General features: G+C 43.8%; 1 protein-coding gene across 7 annotated transcripts in view; it reads left to right on the top strand.

Annotated features, from left to right (window-relative positions):
* LOC107707469 (CCR4-NOT transcription complex subunit 1) overlaps positions 1 to 11891 on the top strand; it is a 30206-nt gene that overhangs the window by 12724 nt on the left and 5591 nt on the right. For 4 of the 7 annotated variants that reach the window (XM_016511485.1, XM_016511481.1, XM_016511483.1 and 1 more), the window contains exons 9-39: positions 2841 to 2967; positions 3355 to 3468; positions 3559 to 3729; positions 3848 to 3975; positions 4064 to 4304; positions 4393 to 4512; positions 4647 to 4769; positions 5264 to 5415; positions 5508 to 5658; positions 5763 to 5964; positions 6086 to 6208; positions 6616 to 6740; positions 6852 to 7138; positions 7243 to 7321; positions 7452 to 7682; positions 7786 to 7926; positions 8024 to 8203; positions 8296 to 8412; positions 8519 to 8629; positions 8742 to 8819; positions 8905 to 9082; positions 9158 to 9306; positions 9405 to 9701; positions 9786 to 9926; positions 10059 to 10163; positions 10252 to 10371; positions 10457 to 10651; positions 10889 to 11031; positions 11119 to 11227; positions 11302 to 11471; positions 11559 to 11799. In XM_016511485.1, the coding sequence (XP_016366971.1) occupies positions 2841 to 2967; positions 3355 to 3468; positions 3559 to 3729; positions 3848 to 3975; positions 4064 to 4304; positions 4393 to 4512; positions 4647 to 4769; positions 5264 to 5415; positions 5508 to 5658; positions 5763 to 5964; positions 6086 to 6208; positions 6616 to 6740; positions 6852 to 7138; positions 7243 to 7321; positions 7452 to 7682; positions 7786 to 7926; positions 8024 to 8203; positions 8296 to 8412; positions 8519 to 8629; positions 8742 to 8819; positions 8905 to 9082; positions 9158 to 9306; positions 9405 to 9701; positions 9786 to 9926; positions 10059 to 10163; positions 10252 to 10371; positions 10457 to 10651; positions 10889 to 11031; positions 11119 to 11227; positions 11302 to 11471; positions 11559 to 11799 (4849 nt within the window). The remainder of the gene's footprint in view (positions 1 to 2840; positions 2968 to 3354; positions 3469 to 3558; positions 3730 to 3847; positions 3976 to 4063; positions 4305 to 4392; positions 4513 to 4646; positions 4770 to 5263; positions 5416 to 5507; positions 5659 to 5762; positions 5965 to 6085; positions 6209 to 6615; positions 6741 to 6851; positions 7139 to 7242; positions 7322 to 7451; positions 7683 to 7785; positions 7927 to 8023; positions 8204 to 8295; positions 8413 to 8518; positions 8630 to 8741; positions 8820 to 8904; positions 9083 to 9157; positions 9307 to 9404; positions 9702 to 9785; positions 9927 to 10058; positions 10164 to 10251; positions 10372 to 10456; positions 10652 to 10888; positions 11032 to 11118; positions 11228 to 11301; positions 11472 to 11558; positions 11800 to 11891) is intronic. The other 3 variants (XM_016511487.1, XM_016511484.1, XM_016511486.1) reach the window with 2 other exon arrangements.

Here is an 11891-nt window from a genome sequence, read left to right as displayed (position 1 = left end):
CATCTGTTTTGGTTTTGATTATCATGTTTATCGCGCTGAAATCATGCGTTTTAAACCATATTAGTTTAAACTTCTGATATACGGTTTTCTGAGTGCACACGTACAGAAAGCGGCTGTCACAGCATGTGAGTACTAAACTAAGTTTTCATTTACACACAAGTTTACGTTAAAAACACACACACGAGTTACAAAAACAGTCGATTATGTCTGTGAAGGTAAACAGCTGGGAAATAAATCGCATGTTTATTTTAGATCTGTGTGGCAGCAGCAATATACAGTAGCCTAAATAAATCAATAAATCCACTGCTCTCTTGTCTCCTCTGAGGCTGGGACTGTAAATAGTGTTCTGTGCTCGTCTGTGCAGCTAAAGACAGAACAGTTAGCATGTTTTGCTTAAACTTTCGCCATGGCATTAGAACTAATACACTGTTGTCGCTTGCGAAAACACAATAACGGCACCTTGGGTGTAAACTTACAGATTAAGGGGCGGTAATATTATAATGAGATCCCTTTGCCACGTCACCAAGGGAGCGAAATCAGATGCGCTTGGTTTCTCAGAAGCTTGCAGAAAAAGGCTTCCCAAAACAAAGTTTCTGGATTAATCTTTTTCACGTTTCCTTGGTTGGTAGATGCACTGGGGACCTGATTATAGCACTTAAAACCTGGAAAAGTCAGATTTTCATGATATGTCACCTTTAAAACTTACCATTGACAGAAACAGTCAGCTCTACTGCCTTTTCTTTTGCATTTAAATCTTTATTACAAGCAATCCTGCGGTTCATAAAGAACTTTGTTTTCCTACCTCCACGAGTGCCATGCCATCTATTATTGCCTTGTTTATCTAAAAGTGCTCTTTTCCTTTAAACCTAGCCAAAAAGCCATACGTGTTGACTGAAACACAGCAGACTTTATGCATTTATGGTGTAATTACTCCATTTTCGTTTTCATATTTACCGCAAAACATGCGCTGTCACTTTAGTTCAGCGCGTGCAGCAAACTCGGTGTGGAATCATTCACTGCACTGCTGCAGACTGCTTATGGAACGCACTGCCGGACCGCAACCGTGTGCAGTGTGAACGCTTTAAAATCCGTTATCATGAGCGCGGTAAAAATACGCACCACATAGGCCTATGCACTGCGAACGGAGTATGTGTGAACCTGGCATTATGTGTGTGCCTGTCTCCAGGGGAGCGCGCGAGCGCTGAATGGTTAAACACTGGCAAGAATTAAAAAGCACCACATAGGCCTATGCACTGCGAACGGAGTATGTGTGAACCTGGCATTATGTGTGTGCCTGTCTCCAGGGGAGCGCGCGAGCGCTTAATGGTTAAACACTGGCAAGAATTAAAAAGAAATGCAATTTATAAATTTTAGTGACAACACTGCCTCGATTGTGCAAGTGACAATTCCTGTCAACTGTGCAGCGTGCAGCTCGCTTTATAGACAGACACGATGTGTGGTGATTTAAAGCCATTTGCACATTTTGAGAGAGAAAGCGCGCGGTGATTCACTCTGATTCACGCTGTTTGTGAAATTGTCTCACAGAAAGTTTTCAAATTACTTTGCAAGTTATTTAATGAAGAAATATGAATTGTACCTCACCTTGAGCTAGTGCTGGGCGGTATACAGGTTCATACCGAATACCGGTGTTTATTTTTGTTATATGAATTTTTAAAATACTATCCACCGCCCCCTGCCATCAGCTCCCGCGTCTCACACACACACCACGAGCGTGACTTTAGCACTAGATTTAGCTACTTTTTGACCCTTTTAGCAGCTTTTTTCCATAGAATATTCATACTGACAAACTTAGAGACTTTTTTTTGATAAACCTTAGCTGTGGTTCAGTTGGAAGATTTCGCCAGTGCTGTCCTGCGAACGCGAGTTCTGACTTTCCCGGAGAAGTGTCACCTCTCTCGGCGTCTGTTCTGTGCAGTGAGCGGCAGAGAAGCAGCGCATTCAGTTGGCCGCACCGCAGCCGACTTGTCAATAAATGAGTACAAAACAGCGTTTCCTAGCACCTGTCGCTTACTGATTGTTTGGAATTATAAATATGAGCGTAGTTCGTCTGTTAATATCACATGCCCTTTTTTTGTTTGTTGTTTTTTTTTTTTTTGTTACTCAGACGCAGGCAGTGCGCTGCATGAGACAAAAAAGTAATATAGCCAAAACAACCGCATAGCCGCTCTTTAGTGTAGATGCATGTTGATTAGATCAAGCAATGCCGCGATTATAAATGAGAGTGACTTCTGGTTAACATTAAAAGGGGTCGTGTTTAGTCACTATTTAGTGTGGTATTTTTTGACAATATTCACTCATCATGACAGTAAAATAGGGCATTCTAAGTCAATATACTGCAGTATTTACCCTCTTAATCACTAGAAAATATGGTTAACACCCGGTCATGCATGAAAAAAAAAATACCGTCATGTACCGTGAAACCGGTATAATTTAGAAAAATACTGTGATATAAATTTTGGTCATACCGCCCAGCACTACCTTGAGCATTATATTTATTTCACCCGCGCCGGACAGAGACTGAGACGGTGTCGCAGCATGTCGTGCCAAACCTCTCACGGCAGGCGCGTCATCAGCTTGAGATCGGTTTATGAGTTCGGCCTTTATAGAGACCGCCGATCAAACATCCCAAAGCGATTATCGGCCGATAGTGATCGGTAGCCGATCAATCGGAGCACCCCTAATAAGAAATTCTTCTTTTGAGTTGCATGGGGAAAAAATGTAAATGACAAATTTACTTGAATAACAGCCTAATGTGTACTATCGATGCTGTTCATTTAAAGGGATTCCCATGTATTTATTGATTGATTGTGTTTCCCCAGTCCTGATGAGTGCAGGAACATAATCCTGCAGTATGGTGTGCGAGAGGTGACTGCCAGTCAGGTGGCCAGAGTGTTGGGCATGATGGCCCGCACTCACTCCGGGCTGTCCGATGGCATCGGCCTACAAGTATGTTCCCTGCAGTGTTGTTACTGTTGACTGTCATTTTTAATATAGTGTATTAAAAAATGTGTGTGTTTCTGGTAATGATAATAAAGTAAAATAAATAAACTGTAATCAAAATTAGAAATGTTGGTATGGCATGAGAATAGGTTTGTTAATCTATATATCATATAAAACGACAATAGAACAAAATTACTAAAATTTATTTTAAAATTAAAATGAAAACTGTAAAGTTAATTCAAAATATTAAATACCGTAATAGTATATAAATAACTAAAATAACACTAGTTGTCTGTCTGGGCCTGGTTTTGGCTACGTAACAAAGTTTGAGTTAAAGTATTAGTTAGGGTGTCTGAACAGGTTTGAATAACTAGTTTGTCTCTTTATTTGTAGTCCATCTCAAATCCAGTGGGCGGTGGGATCTGGAGTGATGGGAAGGACAAGAGTGACGGCTCTCAGGCTCACACCTGGAATGTTGAAGTTCTAATTGATGTGGTCAAAGAAGTGGTAAGGCTCTGTTTGTTTTAGATGCATTACCGGATCAAATGTTAGTTAGCAGACCAAAACTTAATTTGTTTAACTGCTTGTTCTTTTCAGAACCCCAATCTGAATTTCAAAGAGGTGACCTATGAGCTGGACCACCCAGGCTTCCTGATCCGTGACAGTAAGGGGCTTCAGATAGTGGTCTATGGGATCCAGAGGGGTCTGGGAATGGAGGTGTTCCCGGTGGATCTCATCTACAGACCATGGAAACATGCAGAAGGACAGGTAGAAAAAAGTCTTAGTTTGAAAATTGAGTGTCGCCAAATCAGATTAAACTTTTTTTTAGAACTTTGCATTGGAAATGAAGTAGCATATTGAAGTCCTGCTCTTTTGTGTTCTCCAGCTGTCATTCATTCAGCACTCGCTGATGAGTCCTGAAGTGTTCTGCTTTGCCGACTATCCCTGTCATACTGTTGCCATTGACATCCTGAAGGCCCCACCTGAGGATGACAACAGAGAAATAGCCACATGGTACGTCTTGATCAATTTAAGACTATCTAGTTGTTCTAGATTCTCTGTCTGTATGTTTTATATCTTCTCCTTTTGCTTTGGTCAACAGGAAGAGCTTGGACCTAGTGGAGAGCCTCTTGCGCCTCTCTGAAGTTGGGCATTATGAACAGGTGAAGCAGCTCTTCAGCTTCCCCATCAAGCACTGCCCGGACATGCTAGTGCTGGCACTTCTGCAGATCAGCACCTCCTGGCACACCCTGCGTCATGAGCTCATCTCTACCCTCATGCCCATCTTCCTGGGCAACCACCCCAACTCTGCCATCATCTTGCACTATGCCTGGCATGGACAGGTGGGTGGATTTGACAACCGTTTGAAGAGTCACAAAGTTCTGTTGTGGTGTCACTTTGTACTAATATGTGCCTGGGTTACGTTTCCAGGGCCAGTCCCCCTCCATCCGCCAGCTGATCATGCACTCTATGGCCGAGTGGTACATGAGAGGAGAGCAATACGACCAGGCCAAGCTATCTCGCATCCTGGATGTGGCTCAGGACTTGAAGGTACTTGTCTCCTGCCCCTGCTGTCATGAGGAGTAGATAATAGGATTAGGGACTGAGAACCAGTTCTTATAAAAAAAAATTTAAAAAAAAAAATACTTTGACATTTTAAATGCTCTTGTTTTTGTGCATTGCAGTCTCTATCGATGCTGCTGAATGGTACTCCATTTGCCTTTGTTATTGACCTTGCTGCACTTGCCTCTCGCCGTGAATACCTCAAACTTGACAAATGGCTCACTGACAAAATACGAGAGCATGGGGTAAGTGAGCATTCATATTTTCACTACTGTTCAAAAGTTTGAGGCAGTTTATTTAAATCTATTTTTAAATGTAATTTATTTCTGTGTTGGCAAAGCTGAATTTTCAGAAGCCATTGCTCCAGGTTTCAGTGCCACATGATCCTTCAGAAATCATTCTAATATGCTGATTTGCTGCTCAAGAAACATTTTCTTATCAATGTTGAAAACAGTTGTGCTGTTTAACATTTGAATAAAAACCATGATACTTTAGTTTGTTTTTCGTTGAATATTTCAAAAGAACAGCATTAATTTGATTTGAAAGAGTAATGTTTGGTAACATTATAAATGTCTGTTAATTTTTGAGGTTTAATTTGTCCTTACTGAATAAAAGTATTCATCTTTAAAAAAAATATATATATATATATCTTACTGACCCCAGACTTCTGAACAGTAGTGTATTTTGAGTTCTAAGCAAATGTACGTGAACACTGATGTGTCCTGTGTTTGTCCATTAGGAACCATTCATCCAGGCATGTGTCACATTCCTGAAGAGACGCTGTCCCTCTATCATGGGTGGTTTGGCCCCAGAGAAAGACCAGCCAAAAAGTGCTCAACTTCCTCCTGAAACACTGGCTACCATGCTTGCATGTCTGCAGTCTTGTGCTGGGTGCGTATATAGAAGTTTTGCACGTTTTTATGCATTTTAGGAAATGCTTGGGTTGAAGTTAAACACTTGGTTTTGTTGGCTTCTTTGAGCAGGAGTGTGTCTCAAGAGCTGTCAGAGACAATCTTGACTATGGTGGCCAACTGTAGCAATGTGATGAACAAGGCCCGGCAGCCGCCACCAGGAGTCTTGCCAAAGGGACGAGCTCCCAGCACCAGCAGCTTAGATGCTATCTCACCTGTGCAGGTAACTGTGGCTTTACCTGCTCAATAAGATGGCAAGTCAGTGTCAAGACTGCCTGAACTGTATTCTGATTGTGTTGTACTCAAATCTGTTCTGTTGTATTTCAGATGGATCCTCTCTCTGCGATGGGCTCTTTGAGTCTAGGTGTCACGTCCACCTCCCACACCCCGAGCATCCAAGGATTCCCCAGCCTGCAGGGCTCTGCCTTCAGTAACCCCCAGTCCCCAGCCAAAGCCTTCTCAAACCTGCCCAACCCGAACCCCAGCACAGCTTTCCCAGGAATCAACCCCCTCTCTTCTCAGCTCCAAGGTACCATGAGACTTTAATGGAGTTAGAAACTCTGATCTAGAACCTAGTGATGCTGTACTACTGTTTTTCAGTTTATTTTCAATTACAAATGCATTAGAAGTTTCTTGAATTGCTTCTCTAGGTCCTCTGAGCACAAGCTTGACTGGGATTGGCTCAGGTTTGGGCATGCCCGCCGTCAGCAGCGACCCCTTCGGCACTAGGAAGATGAGCACACCGGGGCTGAACCCTCCCACCTTCCAGCAGAGTAAGATGAAGGCCTGTAAGTGGTGGTGTGGCTGAAAGAGTGCCAGGTGCCTCAAGCTGTATTTCCTCTCAAAACTGGCACTTAGAGCCTTACAAAAGTCCTTTTGACACGTATTTCAGAGACTTTTATTTCTGTGTCATTTTCATCTCTATGCCAAAAATGTCATTAGAACCTAAGAGGAAATACAGGTCAGTCTACATTACTGCAAGATGTTCTTGGCAACCAGATTGGATCCGTGTATAAATGTTTTCTTCCATCAGACATATGAAGGAAAAAAAACTGTTTGCCTGGAACTTCTGTTTATTTATTTTTTTCAGAATTTGCGCTTTAGTCATTGCATTTTTTACAAATGAAGTGATTTTTAAATGCATAAAGTGCTGTAACAGTTTTTCCCCCCTTTGTTATAGCTGACCTCTCTCAGGTGTGGCCCGAGGCAAACCAGCACTTTAGTAAGGAGATAGACGATGAGGCAAATAGCTACTTCCAGCGTATCTACAACCATCCGCCGCACCCCACAATGTCCGTGGATGAGGTGAGATGGACAGAAGTAACAGAGTAGAATGGTGCTTTTGTTCATTCTTAATACCTTAACGCTAATTTCTAAGGTACAGCTTTCAAATTCATAGTCATTCTTTCAATGTAGGTGCTGGAAATGCTGCAGAGATTTAAGGACTCAAACATCAAGCGAGAACGGGAAGTTTTTAACTGCATGCTGAGGAATCTGTTCGAGGAGTACCGATTCTTCCCTCAGTATCCAGATAAAGAACTGCACATCACCGCTTGCCTCTTCGGGGGGATCATTGAGAAGGGCCTGGTCACGTACATGGCGCTGGGCTTGGCTTTACGATATGTCCTGGAAGCCTTACGCAAACCTTTCGGATCAAAGATGTATTACTTTGGGATCGCTGCACTAGATAGATTTAAAAATAGGTACTGCCAGTAGTTTGTCTTTGTTTCACAGCCACCAAACAAAAGATTTAATTTATATCTTGATATACTGAATTGCTTTAAATCTGAACCACTCTCTTCCACAGACTGAAGGACTATCCCCAGTACTGTCAGCACTTGGCGTCAATAGCCCATTTCCTGCAGTTTCCGCACCATTTACAAGAGGTAACCTAGTTTTTCATTTTATTTTGGTCATGCCCACAGAATTTTCCTGTAATATCTCACTCTACACTAGTTTGTTAAACATTCAGCTAAGTAAGTCTGCTGTTGTATGTTGTTCATTTTCTGTGAATAGTATATAGAGTATGGCCAGCAGTCCAGAGACCCTCCTGTGAAGATGCAAGGCTCCATTACTACCCCTGGCAGCCTGGCTTTAGCCCAGGCTCAAGCTCAGTCTCAGACCCCCAAAGCCCCACAACCTGGCCTGGCCAGCACCTTAGTGACCACAGCCACCACAACCACCACCGCTGCCAAAACCACAACCATCACGAGACCTACAGCTGTTGGACCGAAGAAAGACGTGCCAGTGAGTGAACACAGTCACTATTCCATTGTCATTTTCCAAAATGTACTATTGGACTAAGATGGACTCATCTCTGTGGTATTTGATGATTTAAATTCTTCCACAGCCTTCAATCAACACCACAAACATTGACACCTTGTTAGTGGCTACAGACCAGACTGAAAGGATCGTTGAGCCCCCAGAGAATGTTCAGGAGAAGATTGCGTTCATCTTCAACAACTTGTCCCAATCAAACATGACCCAAAAGGTGATTGTTCTTACAATCTATATCTTTGGCATGTTAAGTTACATATCATAAGTTTGTACTTTTACCTTCTAAATCATCTTTTGCTGTGTTTTTGAAGGTGGAGGAGCTGAAAGAGACTGTAAAAGAAGAATTCATGCCCTGGGTCTCTCAGTACCTGGTTATGAAGCGTGTCAGCATTGAGCCTAACTTCCACAGCCTGTATTCTAATTTCCTGGACACACTGAAAAACCCAGAGTTTGTTAAGATGGTTCTCAATGAGACGTACAGAAACATCAAGGTAATATTCTTGAAATATAACATTATTAAAGTCACAAAACCTAAGTATACCTACATTATGATGACTTAATGTTGTCCCATTTTGTTTCTCAGGTCCTTCTTACCTCTGATAAGGCAGCTGCTAACTTCTCAGATCGATCCCTGCTGAAGAATTTGGGTCACTGGCTTGGAATGATCACCCTAGCTAAAAACAAACCCATCCTGTACACAGTGAGTTCAATTTTATTATCCATCACCTGAGCTTGAAACGTTTGTAGAAGGATCCAATTCATTGTTATACCTGCTGTGTAACGGCATTAATGTTTTGCTTTTATAGGACCTGGAGCTGAAATCTCTCTTGCTAGAGGCTTATGTAAAAGGCCAACAGGAGTTACTGTATGTCGTCCCCTTTGTGGCCAAAGTCTTGGAATCAAGTCTGCGGAGTGTGGTAATAATCATGCAATTTTCTCTCCCAATTTTGCTGTCAGGTGTTGAGTGTGGGCCAGTTTTGCAAACATCAGGACATAACCTCTTTTAACAATTGGTGCCCTGTTTTGTAGATCTTCAGACCGCAGAACCCTTGGACCATGGGCATCATGAATGTACTGGCTGAGCTCCACCAGGAACATGACTTAAAGGTCAGTCACTTCTCATTGACGCTAAACTTATGGTACATAAGCTTCCAGTGGAGTAGTTTTCACTCAGTCCCACAATTCTTTACAGCTTAACCTCAAGTTTGAGATTGAGGTGCTCTGCAAGAATCTGTCTTTGGATATCAGTGAGCTGAAACCAGGAAACCTACTGAGAGACAAAGAGAAGCTGAAGAACTTGGAGGAGCAGCTCTCTGCACCAAAGAAAGAGACCAAGCCTCCTGAAGAGCTGCTTCCTATAGTTACAACAGGTATAACACTAAAACAGGCACGTTGTAAGGTGCATGCTTTTTCCAGTTTTCCGTTTCCTGTTTAACCAGAAGTAGATTGTGTTCCATTTACAGCTGCTCCCTCAACTCCAGCCACCACCACGACCTGTACGGCCACTGGGCCGCCCACACCACAGTTCAGCTACCATGACATCAATGTGTACGCCCTGGCTGGCCTGGCCCCGCACATCAACATCAATATTAATGTTAGTCTCTCGCTCTACCGAGACTTTTTATTACCTTTAACTTTTTATTTTCAAATATTCTCAATTTTTTTTTTTTTTTTTTTTGTGTGTGTGTGTAGATCCCACTACTGCAGGCCCACCCTCAGCTGAAACAGTGTGTAAGACCAGCAATTGAGCGTGCTGTACAGGAACTGGTGCACCCAGTGGTGGACCGATCCATCAAGATCGCCATGACCACCTGTGAGCAAATAGTCAGGAAGGACTTCGCACTTGACTCTGAGGAGTCTCACATGCGTGTGGCCGCCCACCACATGATGCGTAACCTGACTGCCGGCATGGCCATGATCACCTGCAGAGAGCCGCTGCTCATGAGCATCGCCACCAACCTGAAGAACAGCTTTGCTGCAGCTCTTAGGGTAGGGAAATATTTTCGACTCAATCCTGACACACAAAATCAATACATTTTCAGCATTTTGACTCCCTGAGCATGTCCATTTCAGGCTCCCACACCCCAGCAGAGAGAGATGATGGAAGAGGCAGCTGCTCGCATCGCACAGGACAACTGTGAGCTTGCTTGTTGCTTTATCCAGAAGACCGCAGTGGAGAAAGCTGGACCTGAGATGGACAAGAGACTAGCAACTGTGAGTCCCTGCACACTGTCCTAATTATTACACCAGTTGAGGATCACCTGCTTGTGATATGTAGCGTGGTCATGTAATATCATACAGCCAAAAAAAAAAAAGTCTGATTTGGACACAATTTCTGTTTTGCAGGAATTCGAGCTGAGGAAGCACGCTCGCCAAGAAGGCCGTCGCTACTGTGACCCCATGGTGCTCACCTATCAGGCTGAGCGCATGCCAGAGCAGATCAGACTGAAGGTGAGAGCTCTTTGCAAACTCTCATTGGGTTGATGATTTACTATTCTGTATGACAATGTTTTGATTCTGACTTGCTGTTTTTTTCCAGGTCGGTGGAGTAGATCCTAAACAGCTGGCTGTTTATGAGGAGTTCGCCCGAAATGTTCCAGGCTTCCTACCCAGTAACGACCTGTCTCAGCCCACTGGTTTCCTTGCCCAACCAATGAAGGTACAGACCCTAAAATCCTTGTAGAGATCGTCTTTGGTTGTCACATTGGTTAAGTAACTCAAAGGTTATCTTTTCTGTATTGCAGCAACAGGCATGGCCCACTGATGATGTGGCTCACATCTACGATAAGTGCATTTCGGACCTGGAGCAGCACCTGCACGCAATTCCACCTGCGCTGGCCATGAACCCGCAGACCCAGGCCATACGCAGCCTTCTGGAGGCCGTTGTCTTGGCTAGGAACTCCCGTGATGGCATCGCTGCCCTGGGCCTTTTGCAAAAGGTTAGAGACACTCTGGGAGAAAAACTCAGGATTACCTTATATGGCAGTGTTGTTCATTCCTGCTCCTGGAGTGCCACTGTTCTGACTTTAGCTTCAATCTTAATTAAACGCATCTGAAACAGCTTCTAAGGGTCTTCAGGATCACTAGAAATGTGCAGGATTGCACATCCCTGCTATATGATCTCAGCTTAAATCTAACAAATCTCTTTTGTGCTCACTCTTTTGTCCTCCACTCAGGCTGTGGAGGGTCTGCTTGATGCCACCAGTGGTGCTGATCCTGATCTGCTGCTGAGCTACAGGGAGTGCCATCTGCTGGTGCTGAAAGCCCTACAGGATGGTCGTGCCTACGGCCCACAGTGGTGCAACAAACAAATCACCAGGCCAGTACTACATCTGTGGCGTAAACTTATGTCACAAGCATAGATGGGTCTCAGAGGTCCTAACCTTTTCTTCTACGCCCCCGGCAGATGCCTGATTGAGTGCAGAGATGAATACAAGTACAACGTTGAGGCCGTGGAGCTCCTCATCAGAAACCACTTGGTCAACATGCAGCAGTATGACTTACACCTGGCTCAGGTGAGGAGAGTGTCTCTAGGATTTAAAAGGAAACTGTTGTGAATGAGGGGATTCTTACACTAGTGTGTTTTCAGTCCATGGAGAACGGGCTCAACTACATGGCCGTGGCATTCGCCATGCAGCTGGTGAAGATCCTGCTGGTTGACGAACGCAGCGTGAGTCACATCACTGAAGCGGATCTCTTCCACACCATTGAGACGCTGATGAGGACCAACGCTCACTCCAGAGCCAATGCTCCTGAAGGGTAAGACATCTGCTTATGTTGCTGGCCCTGCAACAGAATGTCTGTTTTGTTACTGAAAATTTAAGTTACCTGAAATTACTTCTGTGGAACCCCTAGTTTGCCCCAGCTGATGGATGTTGTCCGCTCCAACTACGAGGCCATGATCGATCGTCACCATGGTGGGCCGAACTTCATGATGCACTCTGGGATTTCTCAAGCCTCTGAATACGATGACCCACCAGGCCTTAGAGAGAAGGCAGAGTACCTGCTGAGAGAATGGGTCAACCTGTACCACTCGGCAGCTGCAGGAAGAGACAGCACCAAGGCATTCTCTGCGTTTGTTGGCCAGGTTAGCAAGAACACTTAAAATACAAAAGTTTCTAGTCCCAGGTTGTTTTTTCTTAAGGCTAGAATTGACCTGCATTATTTAATTGTCACACA

The sequence above is a fragment of the Sinocyclocheilus rhinocerous genome, unplaced genomic scaffold, assembly GCF_001515625.1.
Source record: "Sinocyclocheilus rhinocerous isolate Xijiao unplaced genomic scaffold, SAMN03320098_v1.1 scaffold534, whole genome shotgun sequence".
Taxonomy (NCBI): Eukaryota; Metazoa; Chordata; class Actinopteri; order Cypriniformes; family Cyprinidae; genus Sinocyclocheilus; species Sinocyclocheilus rhinocerous.
The sequence above is the reverse complement of the archived record's forward strand: the minus strand, read 5'-3'. Positions and strand labels throughout refer to the sequence as shown.